At 37.0% G+C, this 24,999-nt stretch overlaps 2 protein-coding genes across 2 annotated transcripts in view; both read right to left on the bottom strand.

Annotated features, from left to right (window-relative positions):
• Nucleotides 1–11,222, bottom strand: part of LOC112466984 (UDP-glucuronosyltransferase 2B30-like) — a 29,727-nt gene extending 18,505 nt beyond the window's left edge. The window contains exons 1-2 of the mRNA XM_025035377.1: nt 10,792–11,222; nt 6,353–7,717 (exon numbers count right to left, since the gene is read on the bottom strand). Coding sequence (XP_024891145.1) covers nt 6,353–7,466 — 1,114 coding nt within the window. The 5' untranslated portion in view covers nt 7,467–7,717; nt 10,792–11,222. The remainder of the gene's footprint in view (nt 1–6,352; nt 7,718–10,791) is intronic.
• A 9,629-nt stretch (nt 11,223–20,851) lies between these two features.
• Nucleotides 20,852–24,990, bottom strand: LOC112466988 (phosphatidylinositide phosphatase SAC1). Its single transcript, XM_025035385.1, has 8 exons — nt 24,249–24,990; nt 24,007–24,098; nt 23,588–23,928; nt 23,395–23,506; nt 22,964–23,307; nt 22,391–22,768; nt 21,995–22,162; nt 20,852–21,930 (listed from the first exon to the last, which is right to left on the bottom strand). The coding sequence occupies exons 1-8, from the start codon at nt 24,284–24,286 to the stop codon at nt 21,652–21,654; spliced, it is 1,752 nt and encodes a 583-aa protein (XP_024891153.1). The 5' UTR covers nt 24,287–24,990; the 3' UTR covers nt 20,852–21,651.
• Nucleotides 24,991–24,999: the final 9 nt, after the last annotated feature.

The raw sequence follows: 24,999 nt of genomic DNA, 5'->3' as shown, positions 1-24,999 counted from the left end.
AAAAGCAAAAAAAATAGCAAATAATAAGCAAATTAATTCCATATAAAATTTTTTGTGTTCTGATAATTTGGCTTAGATAGCTTAATATACCTTTGAAACGGTGTGAAAGACATACACATTTTGGATATACAAAGCTTATACCATGATTGAATTACATTGAGTTTTTTCATAAATAAGGAAAACATTTACTTGTTCTTTAAATAAAAATTTCAAATTATTACCTTTTGTTAACTAATACAGTTAACACGCTACAGAATTAAACATTTAATTAATAATATTAGAAAATGTCAAAGAATAACGGCAGCTAGTTTTTTTCATTTAGAAAAAGAAATTCGTTATTGTCTATAGTGATTCTAAAGAAGTTATTCGCTGGCCGACGTAACTCGAAGCGGAGTGACGCTATAGCAAACGCGCGCGCGCGCTTGCAAGAAAGAGAGAAAGAGAGAGATCGGAACGATGAGGACGAGGGTTCTTGGCGTAGCCGGGGAGATTTAACGGTGATTTATGTTGCCGTCGGGTCGTTAGCGAGTTGCCTAATTAAAGTCGTTTCACTCGACAGAGGCCGAGCTGCAAAACTGCTTACGCGAAAATTCTCGCGGCAGTCTCCTCGCCTTCTGCTTCGTTCTACATCGGCTTTCGCACCCTTTCTTACCATCCCTGAGGGACTCGTAGTAGGCGCACTGTCCGTTCAGGCAAATGATCCGAGCACTAAAACTGTCGAAGTATTCGAGACACGTTACCAGGCGAATAAATTTACACGACGGTCGCCGAAAGGTGATTGCCAGTTGAAGAGGACTAACTGAAAATGAGTCGGCAAAAAGTTGGAGTTGCTTATTGGAGCGAATTGGAACAAACGAGAGTTAAAAACTCATTGACAGTTAGACATGACAAGAGACATTATCTTGTGATAATTTTTTGATTAACTTTATACTGATAAGTTTTTTCTTTTTATAGATTGGCGGCTAGACGTAACAAGAGACATCATTTTGTGATAATCTTCCAATTAACTTTATCTAATAAGTTTTTTATTTTTGTAGATATCTTTTTGTATCAGATGTTATATCATTACGTTGCGTTGAAAGCTTACGTAAATACTCCAAATTAAATCGCAATACGTGCTCTTATTTGTGTGGAATGTTCTATTTGTCCAATTAATAAAATTTGCATTAATAAAATTTGCATCGTTATAGCAACTTTTAAATCAATATAAATAAATAACAGATTATATTAAAGATAAAGTAATTACTTGCTCTGCAATTCGATTTTGCAATTTGACCTTTAATTAATAGATACATCTTTAAATCTGAATCAGTGACTATTCACTGATTTAGATTTAGAGAGTAAGATAAATAGATATAGGCCGGTATTTATAGTCGGTTTTTATTTCAAGATCGTCTTAAGTAATGTCTTAAGATGCTAATACGGCTCTGTGATTAGTTCATGACGTTTTAAGATTGTCCTTAAGACGGTCTTAAATATAAGAACCGACTATATATGAATACCGGCCATAATAACAAATCACTTGTCTTCATCGAGTGCAATGGAAACATGATTACATTGATTATCTTATCAAACAATACATTAATAAAAAAATTTGACTTTTATATTTTGAGAGTACACATAACAATTATTCGAATATACCGTTATAAAAATTAATTAAAATTAGATTGCAAGTCTGATGCTTCAATAAATCCATAAATAAATATTACTGTATTATGAATTATCTTCTGCATGCTGTATTTTTCTTATTGAATAACCTATGTATAAGAAGAATTGCGTCATTTAGCATTAATTATTTAATTTTACTATGTAATACAAAATGTACACGCTGCGATATTTCTTTCTCTCTCTTCTTTCTCTTGATAAAAATTTAAAAGTAGAAGGTATTCCTCTTCAATGTCGACTTTGCCGGCCAATTAACCCGACATTCGCCAGATTGGCGCGAATCGTTTTCAGAAGCACCGAAAGCTCCTCAAATATGCCGGAGCCGTTTTCCGGTTTGACCGTTCAAAACTATTTGGCGCTCAACCCCGCGTGGCCCGGACTGAATACCGTAGCTACCCCGGGTTTCGGGGATTCAAAAGCCGCTTTCGATGTTTCGCGCACGCGGACCGATTCCGCGCCGCAATTCGGCGCGATTAGTTTGACCGCGCGCGCTGGCTGGGAATCCCAGCTCTTGCCGGAAGTATTCCAATTTCTCGCGGTCATAGCCGATAGACGTCGACGAGTCGAATGTCCGAAATGCATTCTATAGAAATAATAACAATACGGATTCGTTGTTCGTCATGTGGGAATTTTTAACGATTTGTATGTCATGCCTAGATTCCTAGTCTTTTCTCTTTGATTATGTAACATGGACTGCTAGCAGCAACTTCAGACTGGTAATTAACTATGCAATGTCAACAATTGTTTAACATTCAGTAAACAACAAGGATAAATAATGCATTATGCTCATCATGCGTGAAACGGAATGCATCCGTAGATACAACTTAAAGTATATTTAAATTTGCCGATCTTTGGTCGATGGGGATGAGATATAAATATCAAAGATGTTGTATACACGTCCCTCTCTGTCTGTACCGTTGCATGGGGTTAACTACCAGTCTATAAAGTTACTGCTAGCAGTCCATGTTATATAGTCAAAGTCTTTTCTATACAATCTCAAGTAACCTGAATATATTTTGTGTGACTGTCGAAAATTTCAAATAATTTCTTTTATCTGTTATTATTTTTAGTACTAAATACAGTATAAAAATCTTCTAGCACATTATTAATTATAACTTTAATATATCCCGATTACATTTATTAGAATTATTTTATAGTATTTCAATTTTATATTATTCCAATATCAAAATTACTTATATATCATTATGACACCAGCAATATCGATATTCTATTACGAATTTATTAAATTACTTTCAAAAATGCATATATATATATATAATGTGCGCGTTGTTATAAATTTTTCTCGTATTCACTAATGTGGAATTTATGAAAGTATACTTCAAGAACCTGACATTTCATTTTTTGACATTTTATAATCGCAAAATAAATCTAGTTATGATGCAATATAAACAACAGAAATATTCTTGAAAATCACTTGAGTTAATTTAACACCAATCGATTGCAATACTTTTCAGGCAAATTAACAGATTTGTTTATAATCATATTATGCTGACGTTGCTAATTTTCTGATTATGATTAATTATAATATAATATATTTTTATGATATATTATATTATAATAATTATATAATCAATTATATAATTACCTTAATTCCCCGATTTTCCTTCTATTATTTACATTATACTTATCTTAAAAAAGAAATGTAAGAATAGGAGAGAGGCTTTGACGTTCTTGTACGTAAGTCGATTAAAGTCGACTCTTTTTCCCGTTAAAGAATACTATTCTCAGAGAGCTGCTACTGCAGCGCGCGGCTGCAATTGCGATCGCATAGTATTGTTACATTAGAATACACGCGAGCCTACGTTTCGCATAATAGTAGAGCGATACTATCGTCGACAGGAATACGCTTATGGGCTGTAAGGCGATCCCGTTCAGCATAGAATTACGAATGGCGATTGTGTTACGCGGTCTAACAAAAATCCAGCGTAATAATTCAATGAGAAGTGGCGTTCGATCTTTGATCGTTATAAATGGAGAGAGAAGTTTATGTCTTATAAATAAAATCATAAATATTCTGCTGATAAGTTGAGAAAAAACATGATTATATATATACATGTATTTGTGAACATCCGTGTGTGCAATTAAATATCGCGAAACTGATGATGTGATGATATCATTCTTTATAAAAAGTTGATTTTAGAAAGTAAATATTTAGGAAAAATAATTTGTCTGCCGAACATTAATCAACGGTGAATTTTAGCAAAGCATTAACTGGAGCAGCATAGATCAAAGAAAAGATTACCCAAAACCGGTTATCAAATACAAAGGGGTAACCGCGGTAATCAATAAACTTCCATTAGCGTTGAATTTTGTGTCACGAAAACGCGCAAAGCCGGCCGGTTGGTAAGGGGGGAGGGGAGGGGAGGGGATATTATTATTAACAGAGAGAACAGAGAGAGCGAGACCGGAAGGAGGGTACGAACGAAACGAAAACACGCGTTACGCCGGTGGTACAGTTTAACCGCGAACAACGAGATAAAAAGGCAAAAACGGCGAAAAAAATATAGGGGTAAAAATAAAAACGGGCGCCGCGCGCGCAGGTGCGGCCGTCGATCATTGAGCGCGCGCGCGATGCGGAGGCAATAAAATATGTCAAACGGTGTCTAAAACGACCCGGTGAAATTTTTAGCAAGGCATTACCATTGCAAATCCGCGCGCGCGGCTGGGCTGGCTCGGCCCGGCGCTATAAAAGCGCGATCGCTACTCGCGGAAACGGATGTCGCGAAGCAGAATTATCCTGCGACCGCAATCGACGCCGCAAATTTGTCACGCGATCGACGCGATTGTTGACGCAAGGACGCGTCATCTCTAGCGTGACCGCGCATCTAAATTGCTAGGTAAAAATTATTGTGTAAATTATAATTACGATCGTAATTGCCGTCCGGCAAAAAGACTTCTTACATGCTACTCGTCGTATTTATTATCTCCGTTTTCGCTGGCTTCCTCTATTAAGGCCGGTTTTCACACGCAATGATTAGTGGCGCCAACTGACTGGCATTCATTGGCGCCAGAACCGACTAGCAAACTCACAAGTATTTACACAGTGATTGGCGTATACTATGGAAAATATTTAACATTTATTAAACACACAGTAAATGACAGCAAGCATATAACCTCCAAATTTGAGGTTATATGCTTTGGCCAATAACCGCCAGTAAACGCCACATTACTAGCGCCAGTTTGTATCAAGTGTTTACACTTGCATTTTTACTGGCGTTAGTCGACTGGCGCGGCCTGGCGCCACCAATCATTGCGTGTGAAAACCGGCCTTTAGTAACAACATTAGTAACAAGATAAAACCAAATATGTTGATATTATATATTATACCGTTATTTTTGTTATAAACATACTTATACTGTTTCATATTTATATTCTTGACAGACTCATATGCCACTTTAGATTAAAACTCAATTTGTTCGTGTAAATATACAAAATATGAAGTTGTATTTAATGAGAATATTTTGTGCAACTATTTTTTCTGTTCGATATTAATCATTTGCGATGAATGTGCCAACAAGATTGCCACGTATCTTTCTAAAGCTGCGATCTTGTCGTTGTATAATCAACGCAGTTAAGTAAATATTAAGACTTTTATAGATAAGAGGTCACTATTTCTTCTGAGTTACTGAGACAAACATTATAAATCTGATGCGAATTTATAATTTCTGTCTCAAAGCAAAATCATACAAGCAAAATCTAATTATTATTATGTGAATGATGTAACACGCACATTTCTGCACTTTGAAACGTCCGACACCTGATTATAATTATTAAACATCGTATTTCTGTGTGAATACTCGCGCGCATGAATATTAACATAACGAGTTTCTAGATTTTCTTTCAAGATTACGCATTTATCTTTACATATCAAACCGTAAGATTCGTGCGCTATGCTTGCATGTGCTTTCGCACAAAATGCAAAAAATAAATAAATAACAGTACTTAAAACAATTTGCAATAAGTTAAAAGTATGCTTTTTCGTATAGCAAAACTTTACATTGCTCATATTCGTCAGAGAACTCTCCTAAATTGTGATTAAAAATTCTGAAATAAACTATGTATATACAGCGCAATTACGATAAACTAATTTTGTGTGTTGATACTCAATTCTCATTTATTTCGTATATGTAGTCTTTTATAAATCTTGACTTAACTCTCACTGTTATCGTATTCGATGTTTTTATGCTACGCGTATGTGAATTTTACCACACATACGTGAAACATGCTATACACGTAGTCTATGCGTCATGTTATGCATTACAAGCAAAATCTAGCAATCATCACATGGATGTGAATGATATAATATAATACGCACTTCACTTTGAAACGTCCTACAGATTAGCATACTTAGTTTATCGTCATCTTATAACGTTCAATTTTGTGCTATAATCCCATTTATCACAATAATCGCTAATTTAAATTTAATAAATAACATCGCATCATATAACAGATAAAAGCAAAAAGGATTTTTGCGTGAAATTATTAAAATCTTGAGAAGAGAAATTACCTTAAATTTCTTATCCCAACGTAGCAATGATTAATCTCGTGTTTTTGCGATGATCGAACTAATTCAGAGTCTAATCAATGTCTAATACAACGGCTCAGTTTTGAGCACGTGTCATTCTATGAAAAAAAGAAAGGAATATTTATTTTTTTTTTTACTTACTTATCACGTCAAACTGGGGCAACCATTTCCTGGCCATAACGTTGTCCAGCTTCCGCGGTAGCTCGTCGGCCTCCCATTTCCAAATCACTTTCCGCGGTATTGAGCCAATCACCTTTAATACTGCATCCAGTTTCTCTGGTGGCATCGTAGACATCTTGATCATGGAGCCCAAACTGAAATATAGTACTCCCTCATGAGCGTTGTCAAGGAATTCGGCTATGTCTTTCGGCAGCGGGTTGATCTTGGACGGAATGTGAAGCCCACCGATTTCCACTACGTTCGGCAGATGAGGTCTGCTGCCGTGAATGCTACTGTGGGTGTTCAGCAGCAACGCCTGCGACTGCTGAGCGAGTTCTTTCAGCTTAGGAAGATCCGGGCCGAAGACCTCGTTGGCGACGACTTGATCGATCGGTCGGAACCAATACTCGTAGGCCACTTTATACACTAACAGCCACAGTGCATTTTGCATTCGATTGAAGAAAGTCAGAGGTCTAGTGAAGCCAAGTATTATCACCGGGATGTAGCTAGGATCGTCCGTGTTGCCCATGTCGTCGTTGGGCCACGGCATGGCTTGATGCGACGACAGGGCCATGTAGGGTGCTTTAAATCGATGAACAAAACCCAAAAAGCAATCAGTGTTGAAGTTCTCGGTGAGGATCACGTCGAACTTTTCGTCGGTTTGAAGGAACTCTTTGATGGCCGGAATCCGCAGACCGCTACCGCACGCCTGATCTGCCATGGATCTCAAAAGGTAGAGCTCCATCAGAGGACGGTACCACGGGTGACTAATCTGTTTAAGATCTATAACGTCCACGAAGACGCCGACCTTGGAATCCACCAAACTGATATCTTTATAATTGGGCAGCGGCTCTTTCGCTTTGGCATTGTCGGGTCTAGGAAAATACGAGATCACAGTGAGCTCGTGGCCTCTTCGAGCCAATTCCTCCAGAAGCGGCTTGAATACGTCGAAGTGACTCTTGCCAAGATGCCCGAAGACACCAAGTATTTTGAATTTCGTTTTAGTGGTATTCACAAACACGGTCTGATTGATGGCCAAACAGCATGTAGAGAACACCGCGAGCAAAAAGAGAACGATGGACGGATGTATCTGCATTTCGCAGGTGTGTCAAGGTAAGTTTAATTCAAGGTGAGCGGATGCAAGTCGATAATTTCACTATAAGCAACGATCGATCGTCACCCCGGGCCCTCGCCGACGAATTGACAGTCAGTCAATCAGCCCGTCCATCTATTCCTTCGGTGTACAGCCGACTGCTCGAGTGCCCATTCGCGCCGACGATCGCCGACAAGTGCGTTATTAATATGTCACAGCGGTAGGGATATCCCACGTGTGCGTCTCGTGCTTCTCTGCAAGATAATGTTAGTCTCTTAGTACAACCGTGACTGATCAGCCAAAACATGTTTGCACATCAGCGGTAATGAACACCATTAAGATAATAAATGCCATTTTATCATTAGAAAAAAAATAACGATAACTGAGAATTAATTATTTGTGACAGTGCATAAACGCTTATTACATTATCTTTAGCCTTCGAGGCTGTCGAAATGTTTTCTGAAATTGTTATTCGAATTATTAATTAATTATTAATTATTAAATTGGAATATATGTATATGTATATTATATACATTGTAATTTGTTACTTCTGTAACTATTTAATTTCTTTACTTACGCACCACGTACCGCGCCTGACTCGTATCGCCGTTTATTAATTTGTTGACATTTTCACGAGTCTAATGACATTTTAATTATTAATTGATAAATTGATAAATTGTCAAATCCAAAGATTATTCAATTGCTGACAGATGATAAAAAATTTATATATTTTCCATCTTTTTGTCTATTTATTGTTTAATAAACTTTTAATTCAAAAATATGATAATGAGCTTATAATAATAAATTTATCTGCAATTAATACGAAAATTCTAATTTATAATTACTTAAAGTAATAATTTCGTATTTTTAGCGCAAAAAAATAGATTATTACACATATCGCGCATGTTACGTAAGTGCTAACGAAAACACAGACTTAAAATTAGAACGCTATTTTTGGTCCGTGTTGCAACCAAGATAACAATAATAAAACTCAAACGATATAAGTCATCAAAACATTTTTTTTTATATTCAAGCGAATTATTATCAAGCTAAATATCTTAAATCTTTATTTTGAATAAGTCAGAGTATGTTAATTACTATTCTCGAAAATTTTAATCAAATTTGAAACATGAGGCAAATAAGAGCAAACCGCCACGGTCGATATTAAAACGAATAATATAAAATACGTAAAAGTAACTTCAATACTATAAACATAAATACAAATTACAAATGTTTCGGCTACTGTTTTTTATAAAAAAGAAAAGAGATTAGCTAACAAATTAGTAATTCACAGGTTTTACATCTGATAATATGTAATTCACTTACGAATCAGTCAGTTTCGTGACATCAGTTACCCGTGTCTGTGTTCGATAACACGAGACAATACTTTCAAACCAACAATAAGATCAGCGCACCGACTGAAGACTTATATAGACTCGATTACATGGTGAACATAGCTACAGACTACAGACCAATGTCATAAAGCATGTGTGTGTGAAGGATGAAAGTTATTCAATTAAAAACATATTTAAAATGTCATCTCGACAATCGGAGAATAATCGTTACAAATCTTATAATGTGTACTCTTTTCCCGAATATGTTTGCTCGAGAGGAGAGAGCGAAAGAGAGAGAGAGAGTGGGAGAGAGAGAGAGAGAGAGAGAGAGAGAAAGGGGGGAAGAGATTATATAACATTATTGCATAATCTTTCTGTATTATATTATATTATATATTATATAAATTATATTATTGTATTAAATTATATTAAATTTATATAGATAACAAATATTATCATATTAATGTACAAATGCACTAAATTATGCGAAAAAATTCTACTTTACGATAAATATTGCTAAAAAAATATTTCTTAAAATAATTTAAATGATAAATAAATATGATCAAATTAAAATTGTTAGGTTTAGATAATGTTTATTAGAACATTTATTAGAAAAATTGCGACGTCACGTAACGAAGTCACTATGTCACTGAATGATTTTACGATTTCAATTTTATAGCTAGGACTTGTAATAAATAAAATAGAAAAGACACTATCACAAGTCACATGTAAATATTATCACATAGTTAATCTTAAAACAAGCCATAAAGTACTCAACTTCATGCGATAACTTGTTTGACTTAGACGCAATTCCGTAATCTCTTTTTTTCATCATGCTCGTAAAAATCTCATATAGGTACTGCTCTATATATAAAATCTATTACGGCATGATATCGATAAGACTGTCGGCCAATACTGTTGATACGTTGTCAGATCCCTCTTTCTCTTTCTTTCTCTTTTTCCTTATTCCCCGTCACCAGCGAATTAAGCAATTACGACGGCAAGCATCTCCCAAAGAAAGGAAGGGGACCGAGGGGAATTGCTGTCACGCGCAATTGTGACCTTAATTGTATCCGGAAAATCGACACGTGACTAACGGAGGAGCGAGGACGACGATCGTCGAATACCGCACGGATGTTGAAACGACAAACTTCGGCACATCCTTCTCACACGTACGAGAGAATGACAACGACGACGGCGGGAGGAGATAAACCGCGACGTCATCCCCGAGTGTCATTAGAGTAATTACCACCCGACGCTTCTCTGTCACCCTCCTCGCCTCGTCTACACCACGTACGCTAAGTTGCTCGTAAGCGAAGTTTTCGCGAAAAATTTTCTACACATACGCGCAACACGCACACAAAACGGGCCCTGTTTCGTTTTAATTTTTGACGCGGATAATAATCGCGAAAAAATTTTTTATGAGAAACCGCTTGCAACTCATTTACGTTATTTGTACGGTGTACGGTACAAGAAACTATTTAATTGAATTGTGCAACAAACTTGAACTGGATTGTGTATAGCTATTCAAAAAATAGCAAATAATAGTTTGAATATTTTCGATAACTTCATGCCGCCTTCAAAGTTCCGGATTCTTTACCAAAGTATTCTGATCGCATTCCGTATCGAAAAGTTTCTCGTAAATTAAATTTCGAGTATAAATGGACGTGAATGGATAGCAGATTCCCTTAATGGATCTTATTTCATCAGTAACCTCAGTTGTGATTGAATCACAAACTGCAACAACGAAGTATGAAATATCAAAATATGAAAAAAAATATCAATTTCAAACATATCTAGGAATATATCCGTGAAATGTTAGTCAAATATTAACCATTGCGAGATATTTCGACTATTTTTCAAATTTTCTTGTGAAAGACTCGTTTTGTCTCTGACAAAATTAATTCAGATTATATCGATAATATAATCTTTACCAATTAAGAAAATTAAACCTCAGCAAATTTTGTTTGTGAAATTGCAGATGTGGTACCTACGTCCCTACATTGTTCAAGTTGGCGGATGGATCTCGAGAGCTTCACCCAAGGAACAAGATGCTGTCTTGCGGTCGCACTGTCGTCTTGCTGATGTCGGTGCGCATCACAGGGACTTCGGGTAAATTGACGAGATACAGTGTGGGTGGCCGGTATACTATACGTACGGTGTACGATGTAATGTGACGAGCGTTAGCCGAAATGGTCGACAATGTCTTGCGACAAAGTCCCGGCCAAAGTTATTCGGCGGCGGCTATTCGCCGCACCAGTCTATTCACCCCCCCCCCTCCCGGCTAGATAAGCACGGACACTCGGCAGATTCCGGAAACTTTACCCTGGCAGTGATATCCAGCCGCTCCGAGCCGAGTTCCGGCAAGTAATCGCTAATTAATTGCATTCTGTAATCAACGGACCGCTCGCTCGCGTTTTCATACTACGTGTAAACTCTGTCTGTTTGTTCGCCGCTCGACTGGTGCAAGTAGTATCTCGGTGGCGTTGCCGGTGCACGGAGCATAGATAAAAAATAGCCAACTAGGTTTTATCGGGGAATGAGAGGGGGGATGGTTAACGTTTTATTGAAGAACAACAAATATTTCGAGAACACATTGCACGTTTATATAAGCACGCGGTTATTCGATTGCTAAATATTATTCTATCAATTGTTTCAGCATTTCCCCGTGGCGGATAAATTGCCGAATGGTATTTTTACGAAAATACCGCTCCACCATCGCGCTCGCGTTACAGCAGATCCATCAAGCGCGGATATAACAAATAAATTATCGCGAAGCTGTCAGCACGCACCATCGTGAATAATATATGACGTCAAAGTAATATGAACATAATATATGGAACAAAACTTCATTCGATATTCATTTGTACAATAAATTTTTCATAAGAGCGTCAGAAAATATGCAACGCTATTCAAATGTTCGCTTAGATTAGCAGTATCACTCACTTATAAAAAACATGACACGACATGACATTATGATCGTGATCGTCGTTTCAATATATACACATATACACATGGCGTCCTCCAAATGAAGATAAAATTGGCGTTAGAAGTACTAAACGCTTTCTGCGCATGCTCGAACTAATATATATATATATGTATATCGTGTATGTGTCGTGTCATGTTTTTTGTAAGACCGTGAGTGATACTGCTAATCTAAGCGAACATTTGAATATTGTTGCATATTTCCTGACGCTCTTATGAAAAATGTATTGTACAAATATATATGTATATAAAGATCGTGGTATCACTACAATAACAAACTATAATATACAAGTCGGATGACGTTATCTGCAATTCATATAAATTATTTATTTTTAAATAAAACTAAATATTTTTGAATAATGCTAAATATTAAAAGCAAAAATAGAAACTATATTGTAACTCTCATAAATTTTCAGATAGATTTTACTTTTTTATAATATAATAATTATTATAAATTTTCGTAATTAGCGATTGCAAAATCAATCAATTCCGTCGTAAGAAATACATATTTAATTTTCGACATAAAAATGGAGGAAACATCTCTACAACTATATTGTTGCGTCACTCTTTTTTTTCGTTTTTTAACTCTTTCCGAGCCAGGAAGAATCCACTACGGAGGGAAGTGCAATATCCAAATTCCCGGTAGGTTGTTGGTAATTGGACCGACTTCATCTTCCTCCCTGTTGGCTCCGGCCATTTTTCGCCATTTTTGTGCGTGGTGATAGGAGAACATTGAGCAGCGGGGCAACGCGAACGCGAACGCGTACGCGTGCACGAAGCAACAACCCCTCTGCGCTATTTTCGCACACACGCAAAGGTGGAAACGAAGCGGCGCTGTTTAATTCATGAATCAGCGGGATTGCGTGGGCACGGGAGATCGTCTACAAATTGCTTCGTTTAACCGAGCAGAGTTTATATGGATATTTAAGATCCGACATTTGTCCGAGGGTTAAGATGTTAACCTTAAGACCTTATCCGTGATATGTCGAATTTTGGAACAGGTCAGATAACGAACCAACAAAAATAAATTTTTTATTTTATAATACTGTCTTTTTTATTTCAATATGAAGATATGGCAAATGCTGTCTTTATTGAGAACGTAAATTTGTTGATAGAACAAATTGTAATATCAAGTTTATTTTATTAAAACTTAGCATATATGTTTAGAAAAATGATAAAAAGAAATTGAAAAGAGTAATTTAATGGAAGATACGAAGAGTCAAATATTCACAATGATTATTGTCGACCGTGTTTGATTGTATAGAGAGAAATAAATACAAATATTAAACTTTAATAAATTTAATATCTTTAATGAAATTTTAATTAAATTTATTAAATTAAATTAAAATAATACACAGAATTATATAAATAAATTAAGTAAATATTCAAAGAAATATAAAATAAATTAAATTTATAATACAGGAGTTATTTCGATATTATATAAAAAGTATTCTACATATGTATACGAAGCATTTCGTATACACACTTTAATATTATTAAATCCAGTTTTTGTTGTCGAACAAGTGATGACTGATAATGCTTATCTTTCCAAAATTAAAAGATAAAAAAGAAAGATAAGAAAAACATGTTTTATCACAGTCATCACTTAGTTGATAACAAAAACTACATTTATTCTACATTGCGTTCTCGAAGTAGATAAAGACACGAGTGGTCAGACGAGCGCAATTTACGATTTTAGAGCCGATAAAATCACGCTGCGACCTATATCTTTGTAAATTTGGACAGGCTCTGAACCGTCTGTCATTTCTTCTCTTTTTCAGTATCCTTGGCAACGGGCCCCTTCATAAAACTTAATAAGCTGAAGAACACCGGCTGCGTCGATCCCGAGGAAATTGTGGCGAACCACCGCGCTCTCCGCGCCAGGCTTTTATACTGCCGTTTCAGGTTCAGTATTACGAGCCACATACCTAACACACATATCTTTACATACATACACACGTGAAAGTCTCTCTTACAACGACCCGCGGTTATTCGCGCCCAGCGAAAGGGTGACACGCGTAAAAGGTTCCTCCGCTACAAATCCACTTCCGCGATCACCTTGGAAGGAAGGTGTTACAAGCTGCTTTCCGGTGTTACGTGTTACGTGCTTACAATGTTATGACATTTTAACTCTTTTAGTTTCACATATAAACAATATTTTCTTTCTTTGTAGTTTAATTCTGAAGTCCGTATATTTAAATGCTGAAAGATATATAGACGTAAAAGAACATTTATATAAAGTTCTAAAGAAAAATATAATTTAAATAAAAAGTAAGTGTAAAATATCCATTTTGTAAATGTAATAGTTATAAAAATGATTATTAAAGAGTGTTTTCGAATGGAAAACAGCTAAGGCAAGGGTTTCGGAGAAATAGAAAATTTCGTAGAAAAGACTCGATCAACAAAGTAAAGAGAGGCAAATAGAAACAGCTAACAAATATTGTCTCATTATATCTATTATAATATTTTCAATTAACAGTCGACTCGCATATTACAACAGGATATGATTAATTAAATAACCGAAAATTGTGCAGCTTCGAACTTTTATTTCGTGACTCGAAGTAAATAGTTTTGATACCTGTCGAAAATGTATATACATCCGCATAAATGTACACAGACACCCAGTGTCTGTCACGCACACATACACACACACGAGCGTTATTTCGTATATATAGTTTACAGCCGGGGTAATATCTCGAAATCCATTAGCGCCGTTTCCGCGAACCGCAATCTTGATAATTCCACGTGGACTCGGGGCTCGAGAGTGCGGCGAGCTAGCAGGAATCAACGCCGAATGCGGAATACACATTGGCCAGATGAGCGCTCGGGGGAACGCGGAAGGGTTGGTCGGAGGACAGCAGGGATGAAGAGGCCTGGGAGGAAAGCGCGAAAGTCGGCAGAGAAAGGGAGAGACAGAGACTCTGTAGCAAGGGACTGAGAAAGAAAGACAGATAGAGAGACAGAGAGAAGGGAAGAGGGAGAAAGCGAGAAAGAGAGAGAGAGAGAGAGAGAGAGAGTAGCCGAGAGACGAATGACTCTCTGGGGAAATTTAGGTGCGACCTCCATGTATCACCGAACCCGCCGTAAGTAGGTAGGTAACCGACGTACATACGTACGCCGCATACGTGCTGGGCGCGCGATTGTGTACGCGAGCGGATCTCGCGAACGAGCGCGTGCCGCGTGGCTGCTGGAGCGTGTCTTCTTTCAGAAGATCTAGACGAGAGAGAACAAAAAATACCCGGACTCGCCTCGTCGAGCGCGTGATATGCGAGACAATTAAAAAGGAAAAGTATACAATCGATCTCGTTTTTTAAGAGCTTTGAGAGATTAAAGAGACATCCAGTCGACACACAGCATTAGTTACATTGCATCTATGTTATAATTAATATGCGAAATTGTAACAAAGATGTAACTGATGCTCTGTATCGATTGAGCAGCTTTCTTTCGGAGATTTTTTATAAGGAAAAGATTACGTGTATGTACTTAACGAGAGGAAGATATATGGATGTAAATGTTTCTTTTAATATTTTATTGATCCAATATTAATCCGATCTCCGAAACTTTTGGGGAGTTTCGTTACAGTCGCGTATTCGTGCTTAACTAATGATCGCGAAATTCAGATGATACTTCCAAAAGTCAATCCCGTCGTCGCCCTCGGAATTTCCGTCTTTTTTTTTTTTGCGGAGTGAGAAAAATCGACGGATCGCGGACGGCGGGAACGAATGCCGGCGGAATGGTAATAAAATCGATGCCCCGGATCTGCTCCGGTTTGTAATTGAATCAAATTAATCACCCCGACCTCGAGTCCGCGCCCCGCAAACGGTCGACTCATCCGCCGCCATCCCCAATTAATAGCGATCGGAGCTGGAGAACGATAGGGGGTGAGTGGGGGGGGGGGAGCGGGAGAGCGGAATGCAGGTGTGGAGGGTCATCTCGGCGTTTCGTTGGAACTTCATAAAACGAATCCAATTACCGGCGAGCGTTTGTCAAGGATTTCAAAACCACCGAAAAGTTTTCGGTCCCGCTCACGAAAATGACGTCGTCTGTCAGGCGTGTTTTCGGGTCGCCGTTCGACGCTGTCGATGAGTGAAAATAAACGGGTGAAGAGCCGGTGAAACTGGCCACACACGCGGGCTGACACGCGGTAGAAATCGCGCGTGAAATCGCGCTACGCGAGAATCAACCGCGACGGAATTAAGCGCGGGGCACCAGATTATTAACCAGCGAATTGAACGCGGGGCACCAGATGATTAACCAGCGAATTGATTACTTCAAATCGAATAAGATTCACGAATAAAGCTCGCTCTGTGCTGACACATCGATATTAAAATATTAATAACGCATTTATAATCGTGATTAAAAATTCGTTTCATTTAGCTTTGTTTTTAGAAATATGCAACATAAATATACTTATTATTATACCTTATTATTACCTTTATCATTACCTTTATTATTACCTTCAGATTTAATGTTATTTTGTTCGTGATAATATAATCGCAATTATAATCACTCATTCTTCTCTCATTATTTATTCCGATATAATTCGCCCAAAAGGATGAATTGGAAAAGCCACATTTTTACCGACTCTTTTCGAAATATCTGAAATTTGTCACTGAGCGTGCACAAAAATGAATTCTGTGTTATTTTAATTTAATCCTTTAAACGCGAATTTTTTCGAGCAAACGCGTGTACGAAAGTCCGATGTGTATGTCGACTCGGTGAAATATGAAGTTTCGCGTTGTTCACCGTGTTCTTCGCTCGGTCGGTCGGCGGCGTCGGGCTGCTAAGTTATGATTCGCCGCACGACAATACACGCGCGCACGTCCTACAATTACAGGCCGTGCTTGAAAAATTATGAAGCGATGATACCGAGATGCGAATCTACATGAATTATGGTCACCCCGGCACCTCTTGTGATCTTATAAATCGATCTCGACACATGTGCGTTCCACGCGTGAGATCGCATTCGATATGAACCCTTTACGCACGTATATCGGCTGCGATCACTTTCGTGATACGGATGTTCCGAGGCTGTATTTTAAATTCATTCTCTACTGTATGACATTTGTTTATTTTTATTCCAAGCGCACAATCAATATTTAATAGAAAAGATTTGATAAGAGAGGCAGAAAAAGACTTGACGGGAAAAAACAGAAAATAAATGAATAAACAACTAAGGACGCTCGATGATGAAATTAACAAGTAAAATAAAAGATGGGCTTTGTGGGCGTAAAAAAATTTTGACGCAAGAAGCCGAAAAAGATATTTGACTATTCTCATCTAACAAAATTTAGTTCTTGCGAATAAATCGCGAATTAAAATTTTTATCTTATTGATGTATTTTAGTAGTAACATCGTCCAATAAGCAACGAACTATTATTGTTAGTTTCCTAGGATTAAGATTGCAGTTAATCACATTCCCTAATTTACAACGTTCATGAAATTTTCAACGGCCTCTTAAATGCTATTTGTTTTCTATTATCATCTATTAACACTGTGGTTAACACTGATTGTTAAATTACTTGGACTTTTAACGAGCCATTAAAAATCGATGTTGATGTCAATTTAAAGAATTATTGGCAAATTCAGTCAGCGATATATCAAAATTATCATGAAAGCTACCATTTTAAGTCACTGAGAAAAATATTTTGATTGCACCAACAATAATGTATACAAACATCCTGATCACATCAAACGTAATTCTGTATTGTAATTGAAGTTCTGATTATATCGATATTTTATAGCTAGAATTGGACTTTTATAAGTATCTGATTCGTACCTTTCTCGTTGAATCAGACTTCGAATTTATGCAATCAAATTTTTTCCCCGTGTTCTGGTTAAAATATCGCACTTATTAGAAAAAATGTAAGGATCCGTCAGTTATGCGTGAACATACAGGCTTTCACTTATGTTTCGTACATGTGAGAGCTCTAATAAATCAATTGGAAAGATGCGACTATATAATTGAGATTAAATGCGCATAAAATGAAAATAGAAAACTTCGGGTATATTAATCTTTAAAAAAAGTGTATTTATATTTATTTAGGTACTTATATATATATATTATTTGTAATTTGTCTTTGTAGGATCTACTTCTTGCACCATTGATTCTGTAAGCGTCCTGTATTAATATTTCGCATAATCGAGCGTCCCATATATTCCCCGATTATGCGACACGTCGCGTCGCAGCAATTCGCGGTTGAACAAAAGACTGGAAAATTATGATAGTGTTCACGACCGTTTGCGTCGCTACTTCATAATATAACTATTATAGCTTCAGTGCTGTTAATCGAGAAGAATCATATATTGAAATTAAAAGAAGTAGTTACTTATGTGTTACTTTTTTTAAAACCCCCGCACGTTGCTAATTGAATTATATTAATTAAATAACCATACCTAATGGAATACAAATATTTGCGTAAAATTCAACAAGTGCGCAAAAAGCACGGCAACGCGTGCAGAGAGAGAGAGAGAGAGGAGAACACTATGAAAATATACTGTTAATTATATTGCAATTAATGAATGAATAATCTATTCTTAATAAAAACAATCCAATTAACTCTTCTATTTAATTGTATTAGCTTGTATCTGGACTTTTTTCTTTTCTTACAAATACTCTCTTGTAAAATAAAAATAATATCGGGAAACAATCGAGTCTGATAAACACTCACGTTTACTACAGAATGTAGAAAACATAAAAGCGTCATGTCATTTCGCCTTTTCTCATATAAAAGCGCCCGCTTCGGTCAGCGATTTGAAATCGGCACAATTTCCTTTCAGCGTTTCCAATCAACGATTAGGGTGGTTTTCTTCGAAGCCTGTTTCGAACCCTGCTACAGAGTATGGTCGACAAAAACCCTTTATTGGCTCTGTTTCCGTCATACGCCTTCCGGAAGTTAGCATTCTCCATTTTCAGAATTTCGATTAAATTGACAGAAAATCCTCTCGAAAGTTTCCGATAACATGTTCTAAAAAAGGGTTTTAACAATTAAATATAAAAGATAGATAATCTTTTTTCTAAGAAAAAAATGAATCTTTCGAAGTTCTCGCATAAAATTCGCAATTTGAATCGAGGAATTTTGTAGTCAGCCCCATTCGTATAAAATATACTTCAAACGCTGCGAATATCGCGTACGTGGCACTTTGCGTAATTATGCCTCTAGATACGCGATCGTAATTCCGCACAATTGCCGCACAACGGTCGAATTACGTGTCTGGAAATGCAAGCCGCAAGAGAGCCGCTTCGCGCCATTCCGCGAGACAAAGGCGCCCGCGCGCCCGACCCGGTCCGACCGATCTACTTTAATACAAACGTTAAATGACCCGCGTAACTCTTCTTCCCTCCCTCCGACCCGACGCTACCCCTTTTTGCCCCCCGCGTAAAAATTACACTCGCGGATTTTCGTCGTCGCCAAAATAATAAACGATTACCATCTACCTTCGCGCGCGCGCTCGCGAGGACTCGTATTACTGTAAACCCGAAATTATATCGTGGATTTATGGAAAAAAAAGGAGGAGACAGCGGGGGGTTTTGAAACAGGACGGAAGAATAGCGGCGTGATAAACGACGGGGCGTACATTTTGCGGGCCAAATTGCCGTCGGCCGAATTGCGAGTGTTACGAGCGCGGATTACGAGCGGTTGCGCCGAATGGAAACGTTACGTTCGGACGCAAACGGCGGTTGACCTATCACCATGATATGGAGCAACCAGGATTGTCGAAACTCAACAAAATTAAGAAACAAAATTCAAAGGGACCAACTAATAAAATAAGCGGCCGCGATCTTCCGCTTTTGGCGGAGTTAAAAAAATCTGGTGATAAAATATGGATAAATTAGATGAGCGAGGTATATTCTAGTACAGCATTTGATCGTACGATTCATCTATTTGTAGTCAATATCACGTTACAATCTGAGTATCCGCAAGAAGGATAAATCATGAACGTTAGTTCGACGAGGAAGTCCGCCGTCCACTCGAGTTTTCCTTCCTTTTTTTTCTTCAGACGGTGAGACACACACACGTCTTTGAAATATTAAAAAATATTCTCTCGGTCTGACATATTTCTTTTCTACATTTAAATAGATAGACATAATTTGTAGCCGCATTTGCTGCGCGGATGTACGATAAAATACAATGTACATATATGTAAATCCTAAAAACGAAACATGTATATACTTTGGCTCAAGGTTCCATGCCTACGAAAATTCAAACGTTCTCCGCAAACCGTGACTTGATTTACAATGTTAATCCTATACTTTAAGCACTTTGCGAATCAGTAACGCTCCAATATAAACCAGTCGCCGGCGATGTATTCGGTTCATTTATACAAATCGGTTTTATTTATATAGGTCGCGTATCGAAGAACTTTCCAGTTTCTTAATAATCATCAGCATTTGTTCTATACTCGCAAAATCTAGACGAGTAAAAAGAATTGGCTTTTATTACGGAACGTCTCTTTTGGAAGATTTATTTATAAATTGTATTTTACTCCATTAAGATATCTATAGAAAACCGATTTAATTCGCACATGAAATTTATAAAATTTCATTTTTAATTAATTTATAAATAAAATTTTCGCTCGAATAGAATACGATATTTTAAAAATTCAATATAAAAAAAGATGCATATAGAGAAAAAGATTTACAATAAATAAAATTCATTTCGAATTAATTCGAAAAGTAAAATAAATAAAATTCCATTAATATGAATATTACTACTATTATTTCGAAAAATAAATAATCGTTTAATTTCACTCTGAAAAATTCTGTTTTAAGTAAAAAGATTTATTATTTTCAATGGCATTTTATAAATTTTATAAATTTTATTGCAATTAATCTATAAATAGAATTTTCGTTTAATGTATAAAAAAGATAAATATACATATAAAAAGATGTACAATAAATGAAATTTATTTAGAAAATTAATTCGAAAAATAAAATAAAATTCCCCAAAAAAACTAATCGTTTAATTTCAAATTTTTAAGTTACATTTAAATGCCGATATTAAATTTTATTTTTAACTCTGAAAAATTCTGTTTAAAGTAAAAAATATTCATTACAATATAAATAATTGTAAGATAAAAGTTTTATATGTTAAATAGAGAATATTTATTTTAAAAAACATTTACCATCAGGAAAATAATTACTTCAGACTTGTATACTCTACTGGCAGGAATGTCTGGACATAATACATATACATATACATATATGTCATATACACGAAATGTCCAGGCATTCCTGCCGGTCAGTGTACGAGAAAATTCCAACGCAAGCTAATAAAAAAACTGAAAAGATTCCATGAATTTTTTTCAATCTCGGACTGGAAACCGTTTTCACGCTTACTTCAGATTATCTATGGACGGTGGGTACCAAGAACGATCTGTCATTTAGCCCTATTTGCGGCCGCCCCACTTACCCTGCCAGAGATTTAAAACTTGTGATCCTTTACAATACATCAGAAGAATTTGTCGCAAAATGTCAAGCGAATCTTAAGGAACGAATGTCGTTCGAAAGTAGACTCCACTATCTATTATGCGGAAAGTGCAAAATCCACCGTAATAATAATTTATAATAGACACCGTGCCCTCCTTTAAACCTTGTACCCAAATAAAAACGCATTTGACAGATACAACTGCTTGTATCTGTGAAATGTGAATACCGCCGGAAATTAACATGTTAATTTCATAGAAATAGGCGTTGTTAATTACACGATGAGATCTATCTTTGTGCCGCGATACAGAAATCGAGGTACCGACCGATTGATAACTGTGCAAAACTAATACCTCTACAATCGTTTATCGCCATCGATATCCATATTGTACAATATATATATATATAATTTGAAATCTCATAAAATTATTAATAATTAACTCTAAAGTAATTTTGGCTTATCGACGTATTGCTTGCCGTGGTGGATAATGGTAGCGAAGGTACCGGCCACCATGGCGCCCCAGAATAGTATGTAGAGTAATATTTCCGTTGTGTATCGCGATGGTAAGATTATGTGAGCGACCAGCATCGAGGACGCGACTAAAAAAACAAGTGGGAATGTAGTATAACGCCAATTTCGCTCGGATTCCAAGGGACATTGAATGGAAGTACATTCACCATCCTGGACGATGTAACGACCTAAAAAGAGCTCCAGCGAATCCTGTATAACATAAAATATCGTTACATCACTGAAAAAGAGAGAAACGTTTTCAAGATTTATTTACCTGTCTATATCCATCGGCGAAGTTGTTCTTATAATATCTTGTAAGAGAATTTAAACCGTCTTTCATCGCGCCCAATTTAGTGCGTTTTCCAGTTCGTGTGAAGTCAGTCTTCAACGCCCCTGTACCTGAATACTGGATACTTATCACATCTGCGTTATCAGCCCAAATCTACAAATATCAATAAAAAAAATTTTTTTAAACAGTATTATTATTAAAAAAATCAAAATTTCTCTGCCAAACTATACTTCAATAATATTTAGTATGACTTAGTATGACTATTTATTATGTAAGCATATTATTAGAATATTTATGGTATTTTATTTTATATTAAATTTTACATATTAACATTAAAAGTAAAAAAAAATTAAATTTTCATTATCTGAAAAAATTCAATACCTGTTTGAAAAGATTTTCAAACGCAGGATGATCTTCCACTTTTCTAACTATTTCTAGCCTACTCAATACTTCGTTGAGAACTCTCTTCGCCAGCATACTTTGTACAACATTCGTCCGGTCTAGACAATCGATGCAATTTGTACGGAAAACACCATCCTGAGCCGAGATTAATGCTCCATCCCTCATCAACAAGAAATATCCCATCTGTTCCTGATCATGGGCTAGTCGGTCCATTAAATTGTTCAATTTGTCCCACCTTAGTCTTCTGCATTCCGCATGAAAGTCAAAAGCCTCATATCGAACATTTTGGTTGTTAATTCTTTGGACTAAATTGCGATATGCATCTTCAAGCAGTGCTTCTGGTCCACGTTGATCGATCTGTTCAAAATATAAGGTACGTTTATAAATACAAATGTGATTATAAATACAAATAATGATTTTCAATATGATAAGAAATTTAAGCCAATTCTTGCCTAGAATATAAATAAAATTGATAACAAAACTTCCTTACAATTACTTTAATTTTATTAATATCTAAATATCGTAGACAAGTGTGAAGAAAAAAGAATTTACCAAATTCACGAGAATCTGCCTTCCATAATGAAAGATTTGAACATCGAAATGACGAGCACAAGCGCTTTGGTGATCCTCGTGTGGACTGATCTGCGGCTTTGGCTTGTACTTCAAGTTTGGCGCCTGACACCAAAATAAAGGAATAGATCCGCGCGTCTGCACGAAGGAACTACGATCGCCATTCACTTCAATTAGCTGCTCTGTCTCCACGTAATTGGACACATTCCCGGTGGCGTCTATACCGCGCGAAAATAATCTCGTGCCAGCACGATGTATACCGCGTCTAGAGACGATGCCCCAGTTGAACGCAACGCCATTCACGACCACCGTGTTCAATGAGACAACTGTATAAATCTCTCGTTAAGGTCATCCCAGAAAAAAATATAAATCTTTAAAAATTTAAGTGACATATGACACACATCGAAGGATACAGCCATGAATAATGGGTAAACAAAATTTATACTGCTCCGGTCTTGCACTAAGGTCCTGCAGGAGGTAGGCGTTCCATACAAACCTGGGATCTGCCCTGTCATGAAGCGGCATCTAAATGACGATACATTCTTACTGTACAACTGCTTATGACGCTGCATAAAACAGCAATATAAGACATGCAAGAATATTTACTTGCAAGAATTCGGGTGTCGTGTTATGCAACCTCTGCATAGTGTGACTGATGTCGTAGGTGTAACTGAAGTAAAAGTATGGTGTATTCAAGACAGACTTCACCATTTCCAAGTAAATGGCGTTATTTTGGACCTGTTTCTCAGTCAAATGCAGGAAGGACCTGGTATAGGGTATCACGTCTGTCGAGACTATCTTGTAGATGTTGTGTCCAGCTAGAGTACCACACATTTGAGCGTCCGTGATAACAATGAGATAACGACACGCCAAAAGGCGTATAGTCCCTATCAGTCCCCATATTTTCCTACGGCTGGCAGTTGTTGGAATCTGACTAGCGGTGCCCACTGCGAAAGGAAGCAAGAATTTGTCTCATCAACTCGTTGACTTATTAACTTAAGCACATTAAATTGCCTGTTAATTACCTTGAGTGTAGATCTGCTGACTCACTCTATCCACCACTAGCAGGACCTTGGTTCCGACCGGCTCTACGAAGAACTTCTCCGGAGTGGCATACCTTGACGTAACAAAAATTAGCAACTAGTTGTAGCAACAAAACTGACAGCACAATTCACAATTTTTTTTTTTTTTTTTGGCACGTGTACCTTGTGTATGAAAAATATAAAGAAAAATATAAACTGCACTCTACGCATGAGAATCTACTCACAAGTATAGGCTGTCATAGACATCCGTATTTGGCATCATATTGTCAAATAACGAGTGGATCGGGATACGCTGAGCAGACAGACGAGCCAAGCGAGAAAATAATAATAAAATAACGCCGGAAAAAATAAATTACGATCCTTGGGCGAAACGCGGCCCATATATACACATATATATATATATTATATATATTTAAAGCGCGAGAATCAATAAGAAAAAAAGACTACGACGAAAATTGTTCTTATCAACTCCGACTTGACATCATCAAAGGTTGTCAAGATCAGTCAGACCCAAAATAACCTCGTCACCGCACCGTGTCGTGAACTGTCTTTTTCTCTCAGCCCAGCCTTTGGATATCCATACTTCGAGGCCGCTCCGCGCTCCACAACGTCGCGGAGAAAGCTCCGGAGCGCGCCGATTGGCTCGTCGGCTCGTGGACGACAAAAAATACTGACAATAAAAAATCTATAGTTTTCGTCACGTATACTATAGAGCTCCAACATAGTTGACGAGTTTCGGAACGCGCTTGTCGTCGACCTCCCGAAAGAACTTCTAGGAACTCCCTAAGATCCCTATATCGACCGACCAATTAGCGCCCGCGGAATATTCGGAGTATCGGAGTATTTGCGATTATTGCGAATATATTGCGATAGAGCAGACTCAAGGCTGCAGATGCGTTCTTTTTCCCACCTCATCTTTTTTTCAACTTTCTACATTTTAATCATGCATTTAATTTCAACTCGCCGTTGTCATTT

The sequence above is a fragment of the Temnothorax curvispinosus genome, unplaced genomic scaffold, assembly GCF_003070985.1.
Source record: "Temnothorax curvispinosus isolate PA1 unplaced genomic scaffold, ASM307098v1 QBEX01016800.1, whole genome shotgun sequence".
Classification (NCBI taxonomy): Eukaryota; Metazoa; Arthropoda; class Insecta; order Hymenoptera; family Formicidae; genus Temnothorax; species Temnothorax curvispinosus.
The sequence above is the reverse complement of the archived record's forward strand: the minus strand, read 5'-3'. Positions and strand labels throughout refer to the sequence as shown.